The sequence below is a fragment of the Colletes gigas genome, unplaced genomic scaffold, assembly GCF_013123115.1.
Source record: "Colletes gigas isolate AHSC1104 unplaced genomic scaffold, ASM1312311v1 Colletes_gigas_Sc00018, whole genome shotgun sequence".
Classification (NCBI taxonomy): Eukaryota; Metazoa; Arthropoda; class Insecta; order Hymenoptera; family Colletidae; genus Colletes; species Colletes gigas.
In genome coordinates this window covers 1,843,544-1,869,392 of record NW_025106647.1, presented here as the reverse complement: position 1 = coordinate 1,869,392, position 25,849 = coordinate 1,843,544, and the positions used below count along the sequence as shown (strand labels likewise).

At 35.1% G+C, this 25,849-nt stretch overlaps 1 protein-coding gene across 2 annotated transcripts; it reads right to left on the bottom strand.

The window, feature by feature from the left end:
• Positions 1-8,323: 8,323 nt before the first annotated feature.
• On the bottom strand, positions 8,324-25,015 carry LOC122400430 (4-coumarate--CoA ligase 1-like). 2 transcript variants are annotated; one of them, XM_043401898.1, is made up of 7 exons: positions 24,881-25,015; positions 24,036-24,175; positions 18,082-18,289; positions 17,382-17,715; positions 11,307-11,601; positions 9,137-9,677; positions 8,324-8,514 (listed from the first exon to the last, which is right to left on the bottom strand). In XM_043401898.1, exons 2-7 carry the CDS (start codon positions 24,147-24,149, stop codon positions 8,396-8,398), a joined length of 1,611 nt encoding a protein of 536 aa, XP_043257833.1. In that variant the 5' UTR covers positions 24,150-24,175; positions 24,881-25,015; the 3' UTR covers positions 8,324-8,395. The 2 variants fall into 2 exon arrangements, with proteins under 2 accessions (XP_043257833.1, XP_043257832.1); XM_043401897.1 differs by having other exon boundaries at positions 24,036-24,214; positions 24,881-24,932.
• Between the last annotated feature and the right edge of the window lie 834 nt (positions 25,016-25,849).

Below are 25,849 nucleotides of genomic sequence, written 5' to 3'. Positions count from 1 at the left end.
CGGCCACCATTGGGGAAAATTTTAATGGGTGATTCTAGAGGCCAAAATAAGACGAAAATCAAGAATACCAATTTGTTGATGGAGGCTTGGTTAAAAAGTTATTAACGTTTAAAGTTCCGAACGTACTGAATTTTTTTCTTGAAAGTGCGCAGGATTTCGGAAGTACGTGTATTCATCAAAAATGATTGTAATTGACTCACGCAACCGAAAATAATCTTTCCAGAATGATTTGAAATATTTGAATTTAATTGTTAATAACTTTTTAACGAAGCCTCCATCAACAAATTGGTATTCTTGATTTTCGTCTTATTTTGGCCTTTAGGATCTCCCATTACAATTTATCCCAGGAGTGGTCAAACACCCTGTATGTAGCATGTAGCAATACAAAATAGGAAATGAAATGAAATTGCTTTATAGTTATATGTAATATATTTTTATGCCAAATTCCAAATGAAATAAGCCGTATTATTTTTTATTCTGATTCCTAAGTGAGCAAAATAAAAATAATATTGTGGCAGTAATGTTTCGTTTTAATTTTGTTTATTTGGCAAGCAAAATGAGAATAATATTGTGACAGTAATGTTTCCTTTTATTCTAATTGCTGTGGTTTGCAAAATAAAAATAATACAGTAGCAGTAATATATCTTTTTAATTGTAATTCCCGTGGGTTGGAAAATAAAAATAATATTGTGACAGTAATATATCTTTTTAATTCTAATTCCTGTGATTTGCAAAATAAAAATAATATTGTACCAGTAATGCTTCTTTTTAATTCTGATTCGTGCGATGGGTAAAATAGAATAGAACAAAACCAAATTTACAAATAATTGACCACAAATTTTCAGTTCCTGTATGGAATGTACCATTCTGATCTTCGTTATTCGCCAGACGAAAGTTACAGAGAATAGCAACAACTCGCTCGTTAACACACAATATCAAATCCCTTTCTCCGTTTCTGTTTGAAGTTGTACTTCCTTTAGGGTCTCGCGCGCATACACACGCGTAGCTGCGTGTGCAACGTTACAGCGCGTGTATGCACGATGCACAGAAAGTGCAGGATCGAGCTAGCTGCATATCTCCATCCTAGGAATTGGAGTGGATAGCGAATGTAGGTACAATAGTTCGCATTGTATTGGATCTTCCCGAGTGATAGGCAGTCCCCCTCCATACCGTCGCGTCTATCTGTTCCCGTCTATCTGGCTGACTCTGTTTCGCTTCCAACTATAGTACTCTGCCACCTCCTTGCTCTGCCTCGTTGCCTACCGTCGTATCTCATTTTGCGAAGGCCTCGAGCGCACGTTATTATGCGCGTTATGCCAGTGTCTCACTGTTCTACCGTCATTGCGACCAACTGCATCGTTTCTGCCCGTTTTGTGCTCTTCCGGTTGCAGCTACGGGGCTCTAGCTAGCGCGCCCTACGAGGCGAACAAGTTTTCGGTTATCGTTGCTCTTCGTCCGACGAATCGATCGGTACTATCCAATTCAATCGATGCAATCTACACTATTTTAACGTTAAACTATCACGATCGGTGAAAGTTTTTTAAATTTCTCACATAGAACCGTTATTTCACCGCTGTTTCACGACTTTTCTTGTAATACACATGCAATACATTTTTTAATATTCTTTTCTTATTGTTTGTTTTAGGATTCATATTTTTTTGTAAAAATTCGGCCAAAATTTAATAGCAAATTTTGATTAACCTCAGATGTAAATAACAAATATATAGCAAAGACTCTTTAATTCCATTTGAGGAGTTTGTTACTCATAAATTAGTGTGATCGTGAAGGAATAAAATATACATTATTTATTTCTAAATAAAAGAAACTATATTTTCAACATTAATTTTGAATTTAATTTAGTTTTGAATTGAATTTCAGAAAAACAGACGCCCAGCGAATTAACGAATTTAAAAAAATAATCGTTTTTAAAGTTTTGCAATAAATTTTTCTTGTCAGACGAATCGAAACTCAGTGACAATTGATTTACGATGCACCTTGTACATGAAACAGTTCTGTGAGCGTATACATATCTATCACTATATATGTACGTGCCTATGACTGGTGTTCCTGTTAATTTCATTACGACGATCACCCTGACAAATCTAATTGACGTGCATCAATTATTTGCCGGACAAAGGCCGCTTAACTCCCTTTCCAGTTGCCAGCTAGCATGGTTTCCGGATAATTTCATTTTTCACGAAACCTTCTACCGATGGAATTTCACCGACCATCATGGAGTTATGTCGGCCATCCTTTCTAATTCCCCGATGAATTAATAGTTCGCGCGAGACTGTACATCTACAACTATGTTGCATAACTTTACACATCGGAAAATGTAAAAAGATGAAAAGCTTTGAAAATTAAAAATTCCATTCCCGGTACTGTTTTATTTCATTTTTCGTTGTGGGACCTTTAAAATTTCATAAAGATGCAAATCGACGTGAAATTATTTTATCGGCTCAATAAAAACTACTTCAACGAATATTACTCTTGTGAGCATTCTAAAATGTTCTATTGCAATATTACTTTATTCGTGTTTTGGTTGTTATTTTAGTATTTTAGTCGTTGAATGGTGTTATATTAATTGCTTTGTACAGAAGTTTCATCAAAATATAGGATATGATAAAAACTATTAAAATATATTTACACGTAATTCCAGTCGTATTTCAGAAATATTTCTTTTTTGGCTATTTTAAAGGTCTCAACAAAGGAAGGAAATATAAAATTTAATTTTATGCGATAAAACTTTTTAAACGTTCCTCGTTCGCAATTACTAAACGATATATTGCAGCAATATAAACGTAGTCTTGTATTGTCTATAATTCTGCAAAAAGGTATTGCTTCTTTCATATGTATAAATAACTATTGATAAAATGGAAATATCCACGTCTTTCTTCATTATAACACCGTCAATATCATGAGTGTTGTTTCCAAGTAAAGATTTCTACTTTTGAACCAGGATGAGAGTGCCAAACAAAATAATCCATGCTCCACTAGGAGTGAAAGTGCCAAATATATCAATACAACAATATATACTGGATAATCTTCGCGCTAATCTCGATCATATTCTACAGGTAAGTTTGAAATTACTAATTTTATGTAAATAATGAAATTTTCAGCAATATTATACAGTATTACATAACTCAATGAAGAATAGATAGTTAACATGTTTAAAAAGAAAATTAAAGTAGTTTTATGATATTCTGTATTTTTTAAAAATTGAACAGTAACTAAAATGTAGCTAAATAGTTTAGTCAACAGTAAATACAATATTGTCCCTTTCTTTAAATGTAATCACTGATTCAATAACGTATTTCATCCAGTTGTTGGTTACGTATTGCAAGGAAAAGAAATCGTATTTCATATTCAGCACTTATTAATTCTCCGAGTACCATGTCGGAGTCACTTCTGACTCGTCACTTTTCTTTTGCCACACACATAGTACCAAATCTCGCTTTTGCTACTGAGATAATTATGTGCGTATATGCTTTGTGTTTACTGTCTCGACCGATGGGTTGATACTGTTTTGTACACATGCATGCATGAGCTAGAATTTCGAAAGAAAATATATCTGGATTAGCAAAACGTCGGCTTGAATCACTCAGAAATGACTCAGGCACAGGTTTTGAACTCCAGTACTTCGGAGGGTTAAGGATTAATGTCTTGCTAAATTAAAACTAAAAATTTCGATGCTGTAGGTGGCTACTAAGAGTGATAAATCCTTCAGAAGCAAGGATATTCTTAAAGCAAGCGTAACGTTTGCCAGTGCTTTAAAGAATTACGGAATCGTCAAAGGGGACAGAATTTCCGTTGCAAGCGAGAATCATACAAATTTCTTGATCTTGATATGTGGAATATTTATCGTTGGAGCTGTGTATACTCTTATGAATCCAGCATACACAGAAAGTAGGTAGAAAGTTAGAAAATCATTCTTCGTATGCATTTAGAATTTATTTGTTCGCTCAAAGCAGCAAATACATTAAATATATAATGAAATATACACATATATACATAAATAATGTTAGACTATATATGTATATACGCATTGATATGTAAATATTTTTATTACTGTCGATACATTTTATGAACATCTCTGATATGATATTTTGAACATAGGAGAGTACAAACGTTTGTTAGAAATCACTCAACCACGAGTAATGTTTGTGTCTCGAAAAACCGAGATACTTCTATCAAAGATCGACTCTAAGTTGGAAGATGAAATTAATAGGATTGGAGGATAACGCCCTGGCTAACAATATGCCAACGTTCATAGATCTTTTGGAAAAATATAAAAATACCGTAGATCCTTATTTTGAACCAGAACCAATCGGCGATAGCACGATGGAAATGGCAGTAATTTTCAATTCTAGCGGAACGACTGCCATACCAAAACCTTGTTCGTTGTCTCATCGAAACATAATGACTTTCATTTTTAATTCAAGGTAAATAATTCTTTCATAAGCAAGCATCAATTAAAATTTAATGAATTACGAATACAATCGCTGCTTAAGCTTTCTTGTAGTCAAATGTTTTCAGTACGAGAATATTTAAAAGTATCAGTATAATTTTAAAATAACATCATTTTTTAAAATAAAATACGAATTCTGGTAAATTAAAATTTTCTAAAATATTTAACGGTCCTAAAAATGTCTAAAAATACGCATGATCTTTTTTATTACTTTTAAAACAGCCTTTGGCTACAATCAAGGTCACATTAATTCTGGGCTCCATGTAAATACTTATTGTGTAATTTATCACTCGGTATGGGGCATTCTTTTATAAACAACGATTCAAATGAAAAATTAGCAACATTTTCTACAATTTTTGTTCTTTCTAAATAATAAACAATGTATATAATATAATGTTTTTATTTATTTTATTTTATGCCTCATGCTCCCTTCTAAGATATTAGCGACTACAATTTCTGTAGTGCATTTGTACTGCATGAAATATATGTATAGTATATGTATAGTGAAATACCTATGCAAGACTTATATTGAATCATTGAATCAGTGTGGTTACACAAGGTTCACAATTCCTATTTCTTTTAAAATTTGTAATGTTTTTCTTTGCACAAAAAAGCTCATTCTACCAAAATTATAAATCAACAACTAAATTAAACAATTTGTAAAGTTGTAAACAATTTATCAATTCGTGAGTAATTTGCCTTTAAGTTTGATCATATTGAATTTATTTATATTTATATCTACTTATTTACTTAAAAAGTATCTTGCTTAAAATTATTATTGAAGTGTAACTCGAATTGATGTGTTCAGTTCTCTAGAAAACTCTAGACAGAGTTTTAATTCTTCAATTGTTACTTGCTATTTCAAGGCAAGCAATACATTGTAAATTGCAATTCTTAGTTGGAATTCAAGATTAATACTTTATCTTGTGTTTTAAATTACAATTTAAGATTAATTGCAGTTGACATCAATTGCCACTGAATTCTATGTTTTCAATTGCAGCTGAATCCTGTATGTAAAATTACAATTGAAGGTTACCAGCATTTCATCTTTCAATTGATTGAAAATGTAGTTGCTAATAGTTTTGAGAGAACGTAAATGATTGTCAGATAGCGAGCGAGACAAAGAGACGAACGAAAATAAAGCACTTCCAAAATGCTTATGGAATGACAGAAATGACGTTTGCGACATACTTCTCTGATCCTACGCACGACAACGAAAACATTGGTCGTTTGTTGCCCGGAATGCTTTGCAAACTAGTGAATCCAGACACTAACGAAGCACTTTGCGCTGGTGAAATTGGTGAAATATGATTAAAAGGCGATCAAGTAATGTTGGGATATTTGAAGAACCCTGAAGCTACTGCAGAAACCATCGACGAGGAAAAGTGGCTCCATACTAGCGATATGGGATATTACAACAAAGATGGATTATTGTACATTACTGGGCGATTGAAGGAACTGATTAAATATAAAGGTTTCCAAGTTTGACCGTCCGAAATTGAAGCCATACTACAATCGTGTACAAACAACCGAATAGCAACGTGACGCGCGAAGAAATCATAGATTACACAAATAGTAGTTTTCTTTGGTCCTTTAGTAAAGATAGTAGCTATTTGATATATTATTTACTACTTCTAGTAAGTAGTATGCTTTCGGTAATCACTAAATCACCTTTGTGAATAATTTAATAGAATAATACATTTTATTTTTCATAAGTTTTTCACATATAAAAACACGTAATGGATTATAAATAAAATGTCTTCACTTGCTAGAATATTGTGGCGTCGCCTCCCATGCTCGCCACCAGAGGGTCACAGAGCGTGTGAGAGCCACAAGCGCTCGACCGACCCTTCGGTTGCTATGTATACACTCCTCGAACAACTTCCCAATATTCCAGTCGTCTAAGGCAGGGCCTTCTAGAAAGCCTTACCGATGAGTCCACTGGCAGGCCCGGATGAAGCGTGCCCCCTCTTTTCCTTTTCTGTCCTCCTACGAATTTCCCGAGATCCACACCGCAGCGACTCAGCGCCACAATATTTACAAAAGTTTTTTGTAAAAAAACGAGAACTATTAAAAATATTATCTAAATTATAAAACGATACATCATTTAGTTATTTTATAACAAGGAACATGTATTACAAAAGGTTGGTTATCTTTAAGTTTAAATCTATAAATTCAAATTGCTGCAGATATAAGCTATAAATATGTTGTTTTTCTTATTTGGTGATTATTTTAACTAGTATACATATAATGTGTTGAAATATTTTGAAGATATATTGTATTAAAAAATTTATTATATTGGAACTAAAGAGGTTCTTTTATTTCCATTCTACGTACATACATATAAAACTAGATTATATCAACTATTCTCTTTTCTCTATAAATACAATAAGTAGTGTCTGTTTAAAGATAAAGTGGACCTTGTAATTGCAGTATTAACTTGCGTTAATATGGAACATAATACTTCTACTATTTACAGAAATCGCAGACGTTAGGTAATAGATTACAAATTATAAGGTATTATCGACAATATTGATTCTATATCATTCCTGTTGTTACTGCTTACTACGTTTGAAATGAAAATTCTCGTATCTACTGAAACTAAAAATTGAATGCACTATGACGGTTATCATCAATGAATAGACCGATAATTTCCTGTTCTCTTAACGTAGCAGTCAGAACGATCGGGTTATCTTCGTTAACGAGAAAGTGCGATAGGAATTTCTAGCAGCTTTACCGGATCAACGGAATTAGCGGTATCCGGTATTGGAAAAATTTAAATTCACGCCACCGAATCCACTGTGAGAATACCTGCCCATATACATATGTACATCACTCCCCGTGTAATACGTCTATATAAGGTGTCTCGTGAATCTCGGTAAAGCAATTTCATTGGCACATCATTTCCAACGTGATTTCAATATTAGAAATGCATATTTGATTTCTCGTCTCACTAACCTTACATTAATTGTAACACTATTACTCTACTTATGTTCGTCGTTTGTAAATTAAAATTTTCTGAAGCAGTGGGATCGAGCACAAATTAAAATCTATATTTTATTTGTATTGTTCATTTAGTTTAATTTTATTATTTTCTGATAGAATTGAAGTCGTTTCAAGTTCGAGACATTGTGTATTAATACTACATTAATACATGTTAACATCAACCCTGTAAATTGTTGATGATTAAGAAAGACATGTATTACTGCAAGTAAAAATGAATTTAAAAAATTGCATTTTGACCATTGTTGACCACTATTAACCATTGCTCACCTTTGTCGGGCACGCAAGTTAATACTGACCACAGTTGACCACGCTAGACTACTGCTAACCACTACTGGCCAATACTGACCACTGACCAACGGTAAAACTGTCTAAAATCCTCTTCCCACTTCTTTCTATTTTTACGTTATTGCTAAAATTCTTGTTGTATTCACTTTTTTACTATTTCATTTTGACCATCTCTTTAGCTAGGTACATCACCGTTGGAGTTTCAGTTTTAAAGCGTTTAGTTTTCAGTTTCAACATAAATAAATAAACCTTGGGTCTCCAGTCGCAGCAACTTTCACGTGGTGAGATCTGGTAATCGGTGTTAGCTACGATAAAAAAGTTCTTCGTTGGTACCACCGATATTTAAAAATAGTTTTTTTAAATATCGGATAAAATCTGATACTTGAAGAGACTAGCGCTAAATCGTTGATTTTAGTAATATGCAATATATTTTTGAATGGTATATATGACCAAATATTTGAGTATATTACATAACAATTAATGATAAAAATACACATTTGCAATTTTTATTTACTGTAACTAGCATTTATTAACAAAACTTCTAAAATACATGCTTATTGCTCGTATATACTATGTTGTATTTTACAATATTTCATCAAGAGGAAAATATGAAACAATTAGAAATAAATTATTATTTTATAATTTAGCTATTAATTTAATTAGTTCTCGTCGCAGAATTTTTCCTGATGGATTTTTGGGTATAGCTTCGACGAATATAACGCCACCCCTCAGCCATTTTTGGGGTGATAAATTTCCTGTAAATATTTCACATTTATATAAATACCTATAGCAAACAAAACTTTTGTAAATATTCTAGCAAGTAAAGACATTTTATTTATAATTCATTACGTGTTTTTATATGTGAAAAATTTATGAAAAATAAAATGTATTATTCTATTAAATTATTCACAATGATCTATATTATTTGCAGCTTCTGATCTACTGTAAGAAATTGAACAAATAATGGAGAATTTTAAACACAAACTTTTTTCATCGGATATAGACAAATATGTAACGTAATAATATGTACATTTATACAAAATGTATCCTGTCATATCTATTTAATACAACCTATATATTATTATATTAATTTAGTACTATAATTATTCAGAATCCTTCTTGGCTCTGTAGCTTAGACGCTGGTCTTTCAATCCTGAAGGTCTCAAGTTCGATCCCCCAAACTTGGGTAAAAATAACCATACTGGAGATATTTCATTGTGACACTTATTTTAGAGTTTTTTTCATATGAAAATAATTACAGATTCATCGATTTTAGGAATTTTACAGTAGTTGACAGCATATTCATAAACGGATTCACTGATTATTAAAAGCCAGTAATATCGCCTTACTAGAAAAACAAAGAAAGCAAAAACTTACTATTTGTGAAATCTATGATTTCTTTGGCTGTCACGTTGGAACCTGGTTGTTTCACAACTAAAGCCATCGGTACTTCTCCGCTCATTTTATCAGGTTTGCCCACAACTGCTGCATCTTTAACGCCTGGATGTGATTGTATCACAGTCTCAATCTCAGACGGTGAAACTTGATAGGCTTTGTATTTAATGATCTCCTTCAGTCGCCCCGTAATGTACAGAAGTCCATCTTGTTTAAAATATCCTAAATCGCCAGTGTGCAGCCATTTTTCATCGTCGATAGTTTCTGCGGTGACCTTAGGGTTCTTGAAATACCCCAACATTACTTGATCGCCTTTTAAGCAAACTTCGCCAACATCGCCCGTGGGAAGCGTTTCATTTGTTTCTGGATTCACTACTTTGCAAAGGAATCCGGGCACTAGTAAACCGACGTTTTCATCGTTACATTCTATATCCGATATATGTGATATTACGGACAATTCTGTCATTCCATAACCATTATGGATGCATTTTATTTTTGTTCGCCTCTTTACCTCATCTGCAACCTAAAAAGTAATTATGGACATTTATATGTTATTTATTTGCATAACTAGGTTCTTCCAAATAGCTTAGTGTATATAATTTATTTGTTTATTACCGTTTACATTTTGAAACAAAAATAATCAATTCTCTCAATTCTATAAAAGATAGGTTAATTTTGTAATCCAAAATTGATATTGCAATCAGACGATGAAAATACTCTGACCAAATATATTTATACAAGGTGAATCCTTTTAATCATTTCATTTTTTGTTGCAACTTAAAGTATGTAACACTATTGTAACTTACTAAATACAGTAGCTGAAAAGAACGTGAATTGCGTTACTATTTCTGAGTACCTTGTAAGTACTCCTTTAAATGCCAATGTGTTATTTAAATTTATTGAAATAGTTATCACAAAAGTGTCTTTATTCAGAAGATTTGCCCTCGCTTGGGGCAAAATTTGGTCTCCTTTTCCCAGACAGTATACTCCCGTGAAAACTTTGAGTAGGAGATTCTAGAGGCCAAATTAAGACGAAAATCAAGAATATCAATTTCTTGATTGAGGCTTCGTTAAAAAGTTATTAAAACATTAAATTAAAAAATTTCAAATTATTCTGAAAAAATTATTTTTATACCCTCGATATACCCCTAATAGATATACCCTCGAAATCCTACACATTTTCGAGAAAAAAATTCGAGTAGGTGAACAAATTTTTCGACAAAATTAAAAAATTTCAAATCATTTTGGAAAAATTATATTCGATTGCGGAGGTCAATTACAAACATTTTTGGTGAATACACATACCCCCGAAATCCTACACACTTTCCAGAAAAAAATTCTTTTCCGAAAATATAATGTGTGGTTAAAAATGTTGCCTTGAAATTTCATGCGTATATTTAAAACATCATAACTTCTGAACGGATTGGAGGATTTTAATGTTTCAAAATGTAAACAACGCGTATTTTGGCGAAGAAAATATACTCCTACAATAGTGAATATATTTCAATGAAATTTTTTTCTGAAGTAATGCTCATGGGTTCCTACAAAAAAGGATTAGACAACATTTCCCCACAGCGTCAAACAAATTTATTAAAAATGAAAAACGAATTTTTAAGAAAAATCGACTGGGTTAGGTGCTGAAATTTTTCAGCGAAAAAAAAATATTCCAAATCATTCTGAAAAAATTATTTTCGGTTAGGAGGGTCAATTATAATCATTTTTGGTGAATAGAAATACTTCCGAAATTTCATGCCTAAAAACGTTAATAACTTTTTAACGAAGCCTCAATCAACTAATTAGCATTGTTGATTTTCGTCTTATTTTGGCCTCTACGAGCTGCCATTAAAATTTTTCCCAGAGGTGTTCGAACACCCTGTATATACCAATTTAGATGTACAATTTTTTGATTTATAATCATCAGAAAACTGCAAAAGAATTTTAAAAAGAAAATGTTTAAGAATAATATACTAAAAAATAATGTTTTCAGTTTAAAATCATAATAATGTTGCCTGTTTTCTTTTATTATTTTAATTATTTGTATTATTGACATGTGATTTGTGTGTCAAAATTATCTTCTCTTATAATTTTTTATTTATTTAATGTGTCGACCACTAGGGGAACTTATCTTAACAAACGTTAAAGGAAAACTTACGTCTTTAGGAAATGGTGCTGCACCGCACATTAAGTATCTCACGCTACTGAAGTCGTAATTCGTGACTGTCGGATGCTTCGCAAGAAGTACTAATACTGGAGGCACCAATGGCAAATACGTGATTTTGTACTTTTCAATTGCTTCAAGAAGCGTCTCCACATTGAAAGATCGCAGGACGTACGTGGTTGCACCAACACCTGTTGCAATAAGTGTTACACCAAATGCATAGCCATGAAACATTGGAAGAAACATCATTATTCTGTCGCCTCGTTGAATGTCCACGTACTTTGGGCCACTGAAATTGATAATGGAAAAGGATGGAGTTCCGATATAGAGCATAGATCAATATAGTCGGGAGTGTACAAACATTTTATTCTAGCTTTCGTAATAGTTCTATACACGGATACTATTTTCTGTTTCTTATGCTATAAATAAAGATATTTGAGATGGTCGCATGGTGACAGCCGAAGCGTTTGGACGTGTTATAAATTCCGTGCGTATCGTGAATGCGAGTGCCATCGCGAGTATTTCAAGTGAAGTTTCTCGTTCGTTTAGCAGTGCATTAAGTGCAAATCAGTATCATCCGTACACGGGAGCGTGCAAGCTCCTGTGGTCATTCTCTCATAAGCATCTCGGTGCAACCTTTTCACCGAAATGTTCTCTGCAAAGAACACCTCCAATGTACAGCAACGTCGAAGCTACACCAACGTCCTCCAAAGTGACAGTTTCCCGAAGAAAGAACAAGCAATCGTAATTGAAGCCAAAGAGGGAATACAGATAAGGGATTACGTCCAAGCCTTGGGAAAACTAACCAGCCCAAGCAACATTCGATTTATATCTAGAATTTCTAATGGCAGAATTTGTGTATTCCTCGCTACCAAAGAAACCGCGGATAACATCACAGGTAAATACAATCATATTAAAATCGACAACACAGATCTCTATCTGAGACCGCTCATCAACAAATACCAACGCATCATACTTTCAAATGTTTACCCAACGATTCCACATGCAACAATAGAAGAATGTTTCGACGAGCTGGAAATCAAAAGAGAATCGGCCGTTTCCTTCCTAAGAGCTGGCATAACAGAAGAAGGCTACGCACACATACTTAGCTTCCGTCGGCAGGTGTACATACGCCCAGAAGACGTACACAAGGTACCAGAATCTATGAAAATAGAACACGATCAAACAACATACTGGGTGTACCCTTCTACCGAAGCAGTAAAATGCTTCATATGTAAGCAAGAAGGACATGTCGCCAAAAATTGTAAAAATAACGAAGACCGCCCAATGTGCAACGACACATCGAAAGGAACCCAAACGTCTCCCATGAACCAACAAGGGAAACGCAAAACAGAACAATGGAAAACATGGAAATACCACAAAACATAGAAATAACACAAAATTTGGAAATAGTACAAAACATGGAAACAGACCAAACTCCTTCGTCATTAAAACGTACCCGTGAGGAAATGACTGACACTTCTAGCAGCACCACCAACGATATGATGAAGGAGCCAGTTCGTAAACCGCCAAAGAAAAAAACTATCAATTCAGACCCCACGATCAAAAATCTAGATGCTATGCTAGATCCCATAAAACATATGCTGGATGAACCAGGTAAATTGTTAAACTACAATCAGCTTAAAAACTTCATAGAAAAAGCACAAGGATACACTGGTACCAAGGAGACAGCCACAGAATTTGTAGAGGATACCAACACCCTAGCATCCTTTATGCATGAACTATACCCTCACCTAAAAGACAGGAGTATTAAAAACCGTTTTACTAGGATCACTAGAAAACTACTGAAACCTCCACAATTCAACATGTCAACAGATTCCCCAATTCCTTCATCCGAAGATGAGACTATGATTGAGCCACAGACTTTACCCCCCACATTTAACCCACCTCCAAATTAAATATCTACACTTCCTGAGAGCAACCCATGTTAAACAAAATTTTACAGTGGAACGTAAACAGTCTAAATACACGATTCGAATTCCTTCAAAAACTAATCCACGATCACCATCCAAATATACTATGTTTACAAGAAACAAATTTTAAAGAAAATAAATGCATCAGTATCAAAGGTTATAATGTTACATTTAAAAATAGACCGGAGGCTTTAGTTGCAAGCGGTGGAGTCGCAATATATATAAAAGAAAACATATACTACTCCGAAATATTACTCAAATCCAATCTGGAAGCAGTTGCAGCCTCAGTTACGCTACTTGGAAAGAAAATATCTATCTGCAATGTGTACATCCCGAACAACTATCAACTGCAGGAAGCGGAACTAATCACCCTTATGCAACAACTCCCTAAACTTTTTATTCTGTTAGGAGATCTGAATAGCCACAACCTGCTATGGGGGTCAACATACACAAATACCAGAGGCAAAATTATAGAAAATGTGATAACCAAATCCGACCTCGTACTACTAAACTCCACCGAACCAACCCATTTTAACCTAACAAACGGCTCCTACAGCTCAATCGATCTGGCCTTCTGCAGTCCTTCCCTCTATGACACCATAGAATTTACAGCTTCTCAGGATTTGTATAACAGCGATCATTTTCCTCTATTTATCGAGTTAATAGGAAGAAATACAAACAACCTCATAATCACTCCCAGATGGAAATTTAAAAAAGCGGATTGGTCAAACTACCGTAAAACAATAGAACAGAACGCTCCATTATTGGAATTTCCTAACAATGACAACTGCAAACGAATCAACGAGCTACTGGAAGAATTCGAAAAGCTAATTATTAACGCAGCCTCACATTCCGTACCCAAAACTTCCAATAACAAATGTAACAAAAGTCTTTCCTGGTGGAACCAAGAATGTGATAACGTAATAAGAAACAAAAAACATGCCTTCAACGTTTACAAGAAGCATAAGACTGACGCAAATCTTAGTGAATTCAAATTTAGAAGAGCAATAGCAAGGAAAACCCTGAAACAAGCCAAAAGAAATTCGTGGATGGATTACATATCTTCGCTAAATAGCAGAACAACAAGTGAAGAAATGTGGAGTAAGTTAAAGAAAATAAACGGTCAAAAATCCTACTCTGAAATCACTTCCATTAATGCACCAACCGGTTCCATCACAACTGATTCCAAAGAAATAGCCAACATATTAGCAACCACATTTGCTATGAACTCTAGCAATATAAATTTCGATCCAAACTTCCTCAACGCTAAAATTCAGGCTGAAAAATCTCTGTGGCATGACGCCAGTGCAGATAACAACAATTTGAATACCAAAATAGTATTGGTTGAACTCCAATCGGCGATTAAAACACTAAAAAATTCCAGTCCAGGACCCGATAATATACCAAATATCTTTTTACAACAAATGCCAAGGTCAGGAGTGGAATATCTCTTACAACTTTTTAACTGCATATGGCTTAATAACGTGTTCCCTGATAGTTGGCATGAAGCAATAGTTGTTCCCATATTGAAACCAGGCAAAAATAAATCCCACGCTGACAGCTACAGACCCATTGCTCTAACGTGCTGCCTATGCAAACTATTAGAAAAAATTTTAAATAAAAGGCTGCGATGGTACTTAGAGAAGAACAACCTACTGGCGGGAAACCAAAACGGTTTTAGGCAGTATCGATCAACAATCGACAGTCTCGCCATGTTGGACTCAAACATATGCGAGGCTTTCCTTAAAAAACAGCACCTAATCACAGTTTGCCTAGATATCGAAAAAGCATATGATATGGTATGGAGACACCGGATTCTACAAAAATTACAGAAACTAAACGTCAAGGGAAATATGCTTCAATTCATTAGCAACTTTATCAGAAACAGATCAATTTATGTCCGAGTAAACGGTCACCTCTCGAATAAAACCATAATCGAAAACGGAGTACCACAAGGCTCAGTAATAAGTGTAACATTATTTCTAGTAGCAATAAATGAAATTACAAATATTTTCACCAAACCAGTCAAGCATGTTTTATTTGCGGATGACTGTACAATTTATATCACCGGGAAAGATATCAAAACTAGCCAACAAATTTTGCAAGACAATCTGGACAGACTACAAAACTTTGGATCACTAACTGGCTTTAAATTCTCCAAGAACAAAACTATGGTAACTATTTTCTCAAGTAGTAGGAAGGATAAAAATTACCAACTCCAATTGTATCTCGGGCGACACCAATTAAAAACAACAGACACCTCCAAAATTCTTGGACTGGTTTTCGATAAAAAACACACATGGATTCCATTCCTTAAGAACCTAAAAACCGAATGTACTCGGAAATTAAATATCATAAAAACCATAGCATCAAAAAGCTGGGGAGCTGAATTCCATATTCTGATCAAAACATACAAAGCTCTAATTCTCTCTAAAATCGACTACGGCTCAATTGTCTATGACTCGGCAAAACCGCACCTTCTTAAAATAATGTCACCTATCCATAATGCGGGAGTCAGAATTGCATCCGGAGCATTCAGGACTAGCCCAGTCGTCGCATTACTAGCCGAAGCCAATGTACAACCACTTGAAGTCAGAAGAAAACAATTAAGTCTAACCTACGTGGTTGCCAAACTTTCCACGCCATCAAACCCTATACATGGCCTAATAACGTCAGATGAACAATCACTCAGCCTCCGCATAAAACCTACGCATCCGAAACCACTGAACTTCCGACTTAAAAAATACTTGCAAGACATGCAAACTGAAATTTCCCCAGTTCTCGTCAGAAAACAATTAGCGATTGCTCCATGGACAATACAACCACCTTGTGTAATAGACAAATTCTTACAAGTCACCAAAAATACAGATCGAAACATCATACAATCCCTGTTTCTTGAACTAACTAATGATTACCCAAACCACAAACAACTATTTACGGATAGGTCGAAGTCAAAAGAAGGGACAGGATGCGCAGTATGCACCCCAGAAGACAAACTCCTTTTCAAGTTACCGGATTCCTACTCAATCTTCTCGAGCGAGGCTTATGCTATCCTCCAGGCCCTGCTGTATGTTGAGAAATCAGCATACAATAAATTTATTATATTAACCGACTCCCTAAGTACTATATCCGCTTTACAAAATCTGGAAACCGACAATACAATAATACAAAATATTATCGAAAAAAATGTTGCTCTTAACAGCTCTGGGAAAAACCTCCTATTCTCCTGGATCCCATCACATGTAGGTATTAAAGGAAACGAAGCGGCAGATTCAGCGGCAAAAGAAGCGAGCACCTCCACATCTGAAACATGTTCTATACCTGTTCCCTGTCAAGATCTCCAAAAATATCTCACCAAAGCTGCAAAGGAACGATGGAACCAAGATTGGATAACCTCAAGACCTACTGCACTACACAAAATTCGCGACAATGTATATGACATTAGCCCGGCAGTTTACATGAACCGAAGAGATCAAGTGATTCTAACCAGATTAAGAATAGGCCACACCAGAATAACTCATTCCTTCCTAATCACCAAATCGAACCCAATGGTGTGTGAAGTATGCAACGAACAAATCTCCATCGAACACATCCTAGTCCAATGCCCCAAATATTGTGCCAAAAGGATGCGATATAATATATCAAGCGTAACAAGCATGCTACAAAAGACAGACTCATGCAGGAAAATCCTAGCCTTCCTGAAAGATATCGGAATCTATCACAAACTGTAAGCCTTGAAGATAATTATGAACCTACATAAGTACCTTACAGTTCCAAAGCAATCGTGGTCACTCATAACCTAAGAAGGTGCATGTGACCTTAAACATTCAATTAGATATTTGATTTCAAAGTTAATTAACATTTTCATGTGTGAATTTTACTATTTAAGATTTATCTGCATCGAAGGGGAGGAAAATGTACAGTTTCACCCGGGAATCGAACTTCGATCGATCTGGTAGGAGACTTTCTTACGTTACCATTGTACCAAACTCCTACTCCATAAACATAGAATTAAAATTGTATTTTATAGATTACTGAGGGTTCATTTTTTCTGACGAGAAACTTTTTAATTTAGGTGGGAAATTAAATAGTGAAGATAAATTTTTGAATAATAGAACTACATAGTTTTATTTACCTTGAATTGGAAAAGAAAGTTAATAAATTTCGATGAGATAATGTAACACCTTTTGGCAAGCCGGTTGTTCCGCTAGAGGCGAGAATTGCCGCCATTTCCTTGCTACTGTCACCGATTTGCGCCGGTACGAATTTATATGGATCCACGGTACTTTTATAGTTCTCCACAAGATTTTTCAGCGTTGGAATATTCTCAGTTAACGCGCTATCTTCCAAATGTATTAATTTCATTGTCCAACTTAGGGTCGGCGCAATTTTTGAGAGAAGCACTTCCGTTTTTCGAGACACAAACATTACTCGTGGTTGAGTGATTTCCAACATATGTCTGTACTCCCCTACGGAGTAATGAAAAGCCTTTGTTAATGCACAACAAATGAATAAAATAGAAGACATAGATATTGATTAATATGTAGGTGTGAAGTCTACAAATATTTTCATAAACAGACTTCATCTTTATTGTTTTATGGCTTTAATATTAATTTAAATTTAAAATTAAAAATTTTTATTATTTCACTGAATTTTGAATATGTCAAACTTTCATTTTAAATAAACGTTAATTGAATATTGTTTGGAAAGAATGAAAGAAATTTAAAAATTATTTTGCATTTTTGCTTCACAGGTGCTTTTTATTACTATATCCTTAAACGATGAGTAAATAAATTTTACGTATATGAAAAGTAATTTTCTAGATTTCTACTCACGTTCCGTGTACCCTGGATTCAAGGGTGCAAATACAGCTCCAACATTATAAATTGCACATGTCGCGATTAAGAAATTTGGAAGATTCTCGCTTGAAATAGAAATTCTGTCTTGTTTCTCGATTCCATAGTTCTTTAAAGCACTTGCAAGTGCTACGCTTCCTACGAGAACATCCTTGCTTGTGAAGGATTTACCAGTCTCAATATCAACCTAAAATTATATTTCAAATGTGTTAATGTCGACAGTCACTTTCTCATCCAGTTGCATCATTCTGAAATAATATTATAAAATTTTATATATTTTATAATAGTTCGTACCGTACATGATCTAAAATTAATGGTCTCTGAGTCATTACTAAAATGAAAATCAATTAATTTATATAATCACTTAAGGGAGGAAACCACTGTGATGGATTCAAAAAATCGAAATTTTGTTTAAATCTTTTTTCAATGCTTGTGGATTTTAAGAATGACGATGATTAGTAAAATTCGCAAAAATGACAAAGTAACAGAAGATTTAGTAGACGTAGAACATGTAATATGCGTAACGCTTGAAACTAACTGCTCTTTACTTCGCGACATTCATTTGAAACTCTTGTATTATTCTGTTGTGGTAAAGTTTTCAATGAATGGGAAGTGTTTTGATTGAGATAACTATGTGAATCAAAGAGTATTTAGTCTAGAGCGATAAGAGGTGTGAATGAAATGTACACGACTAAAGTGGCCCAACTGGCAACTTATTTAGCCGCAATCCAATTTAACGATGGCTATTCAAGATTATTACAAATAACAAAAGTCCTCCATACTAAAATTGGTCCATAGGCAGACGCATATCGACACAAACAGGACACGCTTCGCCCTTTCGCTACTCAGCGAAAACACAAAACAGCGATGCAGGACGTTCGGTTGAAGAAAAAAGGAAATATAAATGAAGGAGATAACGATGATCTTTCTACAGAGAATAGGTTTTAGGGTTCTGAAGTGGATGTCCTTTAGAAAGTTTAAAAACTCCAACGTTGTTTCACAGATAATTAGGTACAAAACTTTAAACGCGTTTTTCTCGAAACCACATTTTTCAAACTGGGCGGCTTAATAATTCAGTCAATTTTCATTCGATTTACTTAAAATTTTGTACGGTGATTCCTAGTACTATTCTTTTCAGTTGCACTTACGGAATTTTCGATCAAATAATTAGTTTCGGCGCGGTGTTAAAAGAAATATTGATTTTGTCACAGTATTTTGAAATTTTTTTGAAGTTCCACCATTTAATAATAAATATTTTTAAAAATCTTTACGTGCAACTGAAGCTACTGTCTTATAGTTTGTTACATATCATTCATGCATGGGGCTGAAACGTTTGGTGACTTGGGCGTTGGCTCGAGCATCTAGTGTGCAACCCTTTGAACGGGGTTGACTCATGCCGTATGCGAGCAACCGGCCCAATTTTCATTACCTTTTATGGTAATGCCCCGCCTTAGTACTGAGCATTTCTCAACTATATAAGGGCCGCGGTTTCTTACTCGGGAGCTCAGTTTTCCTAAAAACTCTCGGTACGACGGTATTGTGACACTCAGGGCAAGATCGGGCTATAATCCTCTTCAAGCAACTATGTATTACTATCTACCTTAGCGGTTTATCAGTGAGTGTCCATTAATCGAGTAGTAGCTCCCGCGAACGCGCCGCGTAAAAGCCGATAACAGATCTTTCGCCTTCGAGGCAATTTAGCAATTGTACAACTTTTTGTAAATCCATAGCTGGACTTGAGCATCGTCAAAAATATATATTCAAGTAGTATTCCTTACGTGTGTTATTCACTCAATTCAACCCTGAACCATATTAACCGTAAGGCTAGGGGTATCTCACGAACCCGGTACACCTTTACCGCTCGAGGTGTACCATCACGACAGAGAGCAAGATCCTAAAAACATCCTAAAACCCTACGTGGCTCCCAGGGTATAAAGCCCCTGGTTCATCCACTCCTACTAGCGGCTCCCAGGGTATAGAGCCCCTGGTTCGTCCGTGAAACCTTACATTTTTCCTATAAATCTAACCCCGAGGCTCCCAGGGTATAGAGTCCCTGGTTCGTCCACGTAACCTCCACCTACGGCTCCCAGGGTATAGAGCCCCTGGTTCGTCCGGACCTCCTTTCTTTTCCAAACCATACCCAAAACCACCGGTCGAGTACTGTCCCTCGACCGAATCCAGGATCTCGCGCTCGCGCTCGTAACAAGTTCAAAAAAATTGCATGATTTCGTGTTTCACAACTTGCAATGAAAAATTACTGTTTAAATAACGCGTTAATTCGTTAATCAGAAACGTCGGTTAAATTCTCGCGTGATCGATAGAAAAAAAGGGGACATTTCTTATACGGTGTTATCCTCAGTTTACGCGACGTTCCAGAACCTTCTCTGCGGCGTAATATGTTTCGGGAGCAATACTGTGTAGAAAAACTCCAAAACCTTCGATAAGAGTCACGCGATCGGCCCAGTAACGGTTCCAAGAGAACAGGTGTTACTACGCCGAAATAAAGAGAGGATACAACGATAATAAGAGATAGACAACGAAAACTAGACATCGCCGCGAGACGACGATTTTCCCTCTCGTGGCCGCGGTTAAGAATGTCTGTCTCTTCGATCACTCGCTTTCTGGTTCTCGACGAGTTCGGACCTCCAAAGTCGACTCTGTCTAACACCGCGATCGCTATATACGATCAGTTAGATTCGTCTAATTGTATCGTTGCACCACTGAACCGACACGGAACGATAGCAAAACTGTTGCGGATTCGAAAGAATTTAGCCAAGTTGAATTTCGTACCTCACGGTTTTTTACGAGCTCGACACCGGGCTCGGTTTTTCCTGGCGATTTTAAATTAAATTTTCTTAAATAAATTTCTTTATTTTGTTTTATTTAATTTTGGTTTTTCTTTGTTTAAATTTTCAATTTTAAATAAACGGCCTAGTATAAAATTGATTAGACGAAAGAAATTTATACGTGTACCATTCACTTTCCCCTATATTCCCACTCCCTCGTAATTCGGACTCATCGTTAAAGGGTGAGAGTGAGAAGGTTTTGTATAAAACCTTCCGCACAACTTGCACCTATTCTAACAATTACACACCGGCCCGTTTCTAATAAATTTTTGAAGGCCTTTCACGCTGGTTCCTATTATGGCTATAATAATTAATACAGTATTGTCTCTATAGAAGCGACGCTCTCGGGGCTCAACGCTCGGCTATATCGTGGACGAGAAACGATTCTTGATACTTTGTTGACGCCTACTGGAGGCGGCGAGTATAGAAAAGAACAGCGAGCATATGACAAAGAGGGACTGAGCGGCCGAGCATCGCCGAATTTGCTATCGCTTCCTTCGCTTCGGGTCGGCTGTAACGAAACACAGGCGATGTTTATGCGAGCCTATACGAAATCGGTGTTCTAATTCTGACCTCTACCTCTCTTGGTAGAGGTCGCAGAATGAAATACTGATTCTGTATAGGCTCGCGTAAACATCGCCTGTGTTTCGATACAGCCGACGTGGAGTCACTTGAGCGATGCATGCCTTTGATTTCTTATTGCGTTAGTAAATAGGACCTAAATTGTATATCGTATTTGGTGTCATTTTAATCAGAAAAGTGTCACGAATATGTTGATGAAGTTCGAAAAAAGGAAGAACAAAAATAAAGATAAATTTCGTTGTTGATTTAATATTGTATATGTACTAGTTAAATCGTGTCATAACTTCAGTACATATATGTATGTATCGCTCATTTACTGCAATAGTGATATGACTCAAAAAGATACAAACTTGCGAATTTGAACTGTTTAACCAACTTATTTTACTCTGAGTTCTCTCACGATTTCTGCAAATAAATGATAGGTCAATTAAATTACTATTTCTTTTTTCAGACGAGGATACACTTTAAAGAAAGGACAAATGTATATTATAATTTATGAAAAACAATAATAAAAATTATGTTGTACTTGATCTTAGTTAAATCAGAAAACTGTCACAGACATGTTAAAAGTTTTAAAACAAGAAAAGGAAAAATAAAAAATTTGACAATGCTCGACGACCGACCGTCAAACGGGCCGCTATCCTGGGGAACCGCCCATAGGAAGGCACACTCGCCGGTTCAGCGAGTGCTGGGTTCTAACGGTACGCAGTGGGGATAAGTAGAGGGGATACGATATTTGTCTATATCGTGGACGAGTTCTGAGCTTATATAGAGAAAATACTGTATTTTCATACGAAATCTTTACAAGAAGTAGTTCAAGAAATGTACTTTCGAAAACATTAAACATTTATCAGAGAAAGTTTCATAGTTTCACCCAAAAAATTCTTGAAAATTGCCTTTATTAAATTATTTAATTGCCCTTAAGTGAAATATTAAATAATAGTCCAGATGTTATTGTAAGCATTGATTTAGACAAATTACCAAATAGTAAACCAGAAACAATTTGAAATAGAATACGAGAGATTTGACAAACGCGTTATACAGTATTTTCTCTATATAAGCTCGGAACTCGTCCACGATATAGGCAAATATCATATCCCCTCTACTTATCCCCACTGCGTACCGTTAGAACTAAGCACTCGCTGTATCGGCGAGTATGCCTTCCTATGGGCGGTTCCCCAAGATAGCGGCGCGTTTGACAGTCGGTCGTCGAACATTGTCATACGATACGGGCTCAAATTACTAAGGCAACACTAGTGCAATAATACAAATTTTTTATTTTTCGTTTTCTTGTTTTGAAACTTTTAACATGTCTGTGACAGTTTTCTGATTTAACTAAGATCAAGTACAACATAATTTTTATTATTGTTTTTCATAAATTATAATATACATTTGACCTTTCTTTAAAGTGTATCCTCATCTGAAAAAAGGAATTGTAATTTAATTGGCCTATCATTTATTTGCCGAAATCGTGAGACAACTCAGAGTAAAATAAGTTGGTTAAACAGTTTAAATTCGCAAGTTATGTATATCTTTTCGGGTTATATCACTATTGCAGTAAACGATCGATACATACATATATGTACTGAAGTTATGACACGATTTAACTAGTACATATACAATATTAAATCAACAACGAAATTCATCTTTATTTTTGTTCTTCCTTTTTTCAAACTTCATCAACATATTCGTGACACTTTTCTGATTAAAATGACACCAAATACGATATACAATTTAGGTCCTATTTACTAACGCAATAAGAAATCAAAGGCATGCATCGCTCAAGTGACTCCACGTCGGCTGTATCGAAACACAGGCGATGTTTACGCGAGCCTATACAGAATCAGTATTTCATTCTGCGACCTCTACCAAGAGAGGTAGAAGTCAGAATTAGAACACCGATTTCGTATAGGCTCGCATAAACATCGCCTGTGTTTCGTTACAGCCGACCCGAAGCGAAGGAAGCGATAGCAAATTCGGCGATGCTCGGCCGCTCAGTCCCTCTTTGTCATATGCTCGCTGTTCTTTTCTATACTCGCCGCCTCCAGTAGGCGTCAACAAAGTATCAAGAATCGTTTCTCGTCCACGATATAGCCGAGCGTTGAGCCCCGAGAGCGTCGCTTCTATAGAGACAATACTGTAGTCTGCTTTTTCCACAAAAATAACCTAATCTCCTTCCTCATGTACGTTTTTAACTTTTGCATACATTTGTATAATAGTGTCTAACATCTTAGAATACATTAATAATATCTCAATAACAATTACTTCCCGACCATACACGGTACAATAAATATTTATAGAATTAATAGCCTTCGTATTTCGATAAAGAAGCATAATAATTAAAGCTTAATTACTGTAATCGAAACATGCAGCTATTATTAGAAACATTCTTTTGCAAATGCTTTGCAAACTATGATGTCATCATGTTACGAGACTAATTCTGGATAATATTTTCGAAAATGTAGTTATTCGCATAAAATTACGTAAATGCAATTTTAAACTTACTTGCAGAATGTGATCAAGCTTGGCACGAAGATTGCTGAGTATATATTCTTGTATGGAAATATTTGGCACTTTTGCTCCTGGCGGGCCGTGAATTATATTGTCGAGCACCTTCATTTTCGTTCAAACGTAGAAACAGTAGACTGGAAACAGCAGTAGTTACGTTCATGATACATTCTTTACTGTAATAGATCATTTTATCGTTATGTAATTCCAAAGAGGACAACTGGTTTTAAAGTGATGTTATAGCCAAAGTATCGGTTAGTATTACTATAATCTAATGACAAGCAGTTATCTTATTGCAAGACACGATATTATCAGACAAGCTGTCTTTTATTTCCTCTTATATAAGTTTTAGAGCTTCTTCTGTCATACTGAATCTATTTATGCGATTAAGCGAGTTGTCACGATGCACTTCCTATTTACTACTCTGTTTCGAAATGCACAATGAACTACCAAAGCAGTCAAAATGATTCATAATTTTTAATAAAAATTGCAAAAAATTTACTAGACTGGATTTTTTAAACTGTAATTTTCTAGAACAGAAATAATAAACATTTATTTCCATTCCATTGTACATTTCTTCGAGTATCTATCATTTTAATTTCTTTGATACAAATAGTGATCTAGTGTCAAAGATAGTTAAGATCTGCAAAATTTGAAAAAATGTTAAGAGTTTCTTAGCATAGAATCATATTCGAATCATTTCAAATCGAAGTTATAGAGTTGAAATTGCATTGGATACATATCGGTTGAAATATGAGATTTGGAAATAAAGAATTATTAGTTTGTGAAGTATTTGTAAAACATGTCTATGAATTAGTGAGTAACAAACTGAAGAACCTTACAAGTAGACCGCTCTCCACTGAGTCCCTGGCTGCAACTGATTACGGATAGCAATGAAACGCGTGTTTGCTTGTTAACGATTGCAGGAGCGGATCCAATAAGCTTGCTTGAAGGCGATTAAATCTATAAAAATATACTTTTTGCCTTCTTTCGCGCGATTTCAAATCTCTTTATAATTCAAGACGTGCTTAGAGGCGATTAAATCTATAAAAATATATTTTTCATCTTCTTTTGTACGATTTGAGATCTCTTTATAATTTATTATATTGTTAAATATTCACATTAATTTGTATAAGTGTATACTAAAGTACTTAGCTCAATGTTATTCTTGTAAAATATTTTGTTTCGATCGAGGAACATTTTTCATTTCTATTTTTATCACTTTCACTGTTGGAAGACCAGTCCTCTGTTTACTATCTGTATCTATCCAGAGTCACAATACCCTGCCGTCAAATAGCCGAATTCCGCAAAAACATCTTAGTCAGCGTGCTGCGCTGACTAAGTCGCTCAAAGTACAATTTCGTGCAAAGATCATCTTCCATCACCTCCGTCGCTAAGGGCTCGCCCTTCCCCATCGATTTACCAGAATATAGAATATATTGTATATATAGGAGTCAAAACATAGGGACTCAGATTCAGTACGAATTCGAATACGATCAGTTCACGTCACGTCATTCCTCGTTTAGTCTTATCGTAGAACTTTAGTTGCTGTAACCGAGTAATATTAGAAACCACTGCGAAATATATTATACCTGTAATATACCGACAGTCTACGAGTTTCTTACCCGGTTCCCAACATCACTTCAAAATGACTTTTAATTTTTAACTAAAATTTATGTGGTGTAAGGTCGGATGATTTTTGGAGTCATTGATGCCGTGATAATTTACGATAAACTGAGAGAAAATTGTAAAATTGACAGTCATTGCGAATCATACCGTAATCAATTTGTAAACCGAGTAAACACTAACAA

Excerpts from the sequence above, each read along its gene's own strand:
- LOC122400430 (XM_043401898.1), bottom strand. The coding sequence starts at position 24,149 with ATGAAGGTGCTCGACAATATAATTCACGGCCCGCCAGGAGCAAAAGTG. Across the intron at positions 17,716-18,081 it reads GAATCCAGGGTACACGGAAC|GGGAGTACAGACATATGTTG; the intron begins GTGAGTAGAAAT and ends ATTACTCCGTAG. Across the intron at positions 11,602-17,381 it reads ACTTTCTTTTCCAATTCAAG|TGGCCCAAAGTACGTGGACA; the intron begins GTAAATAAAACT and ends TATCAATTTCAG.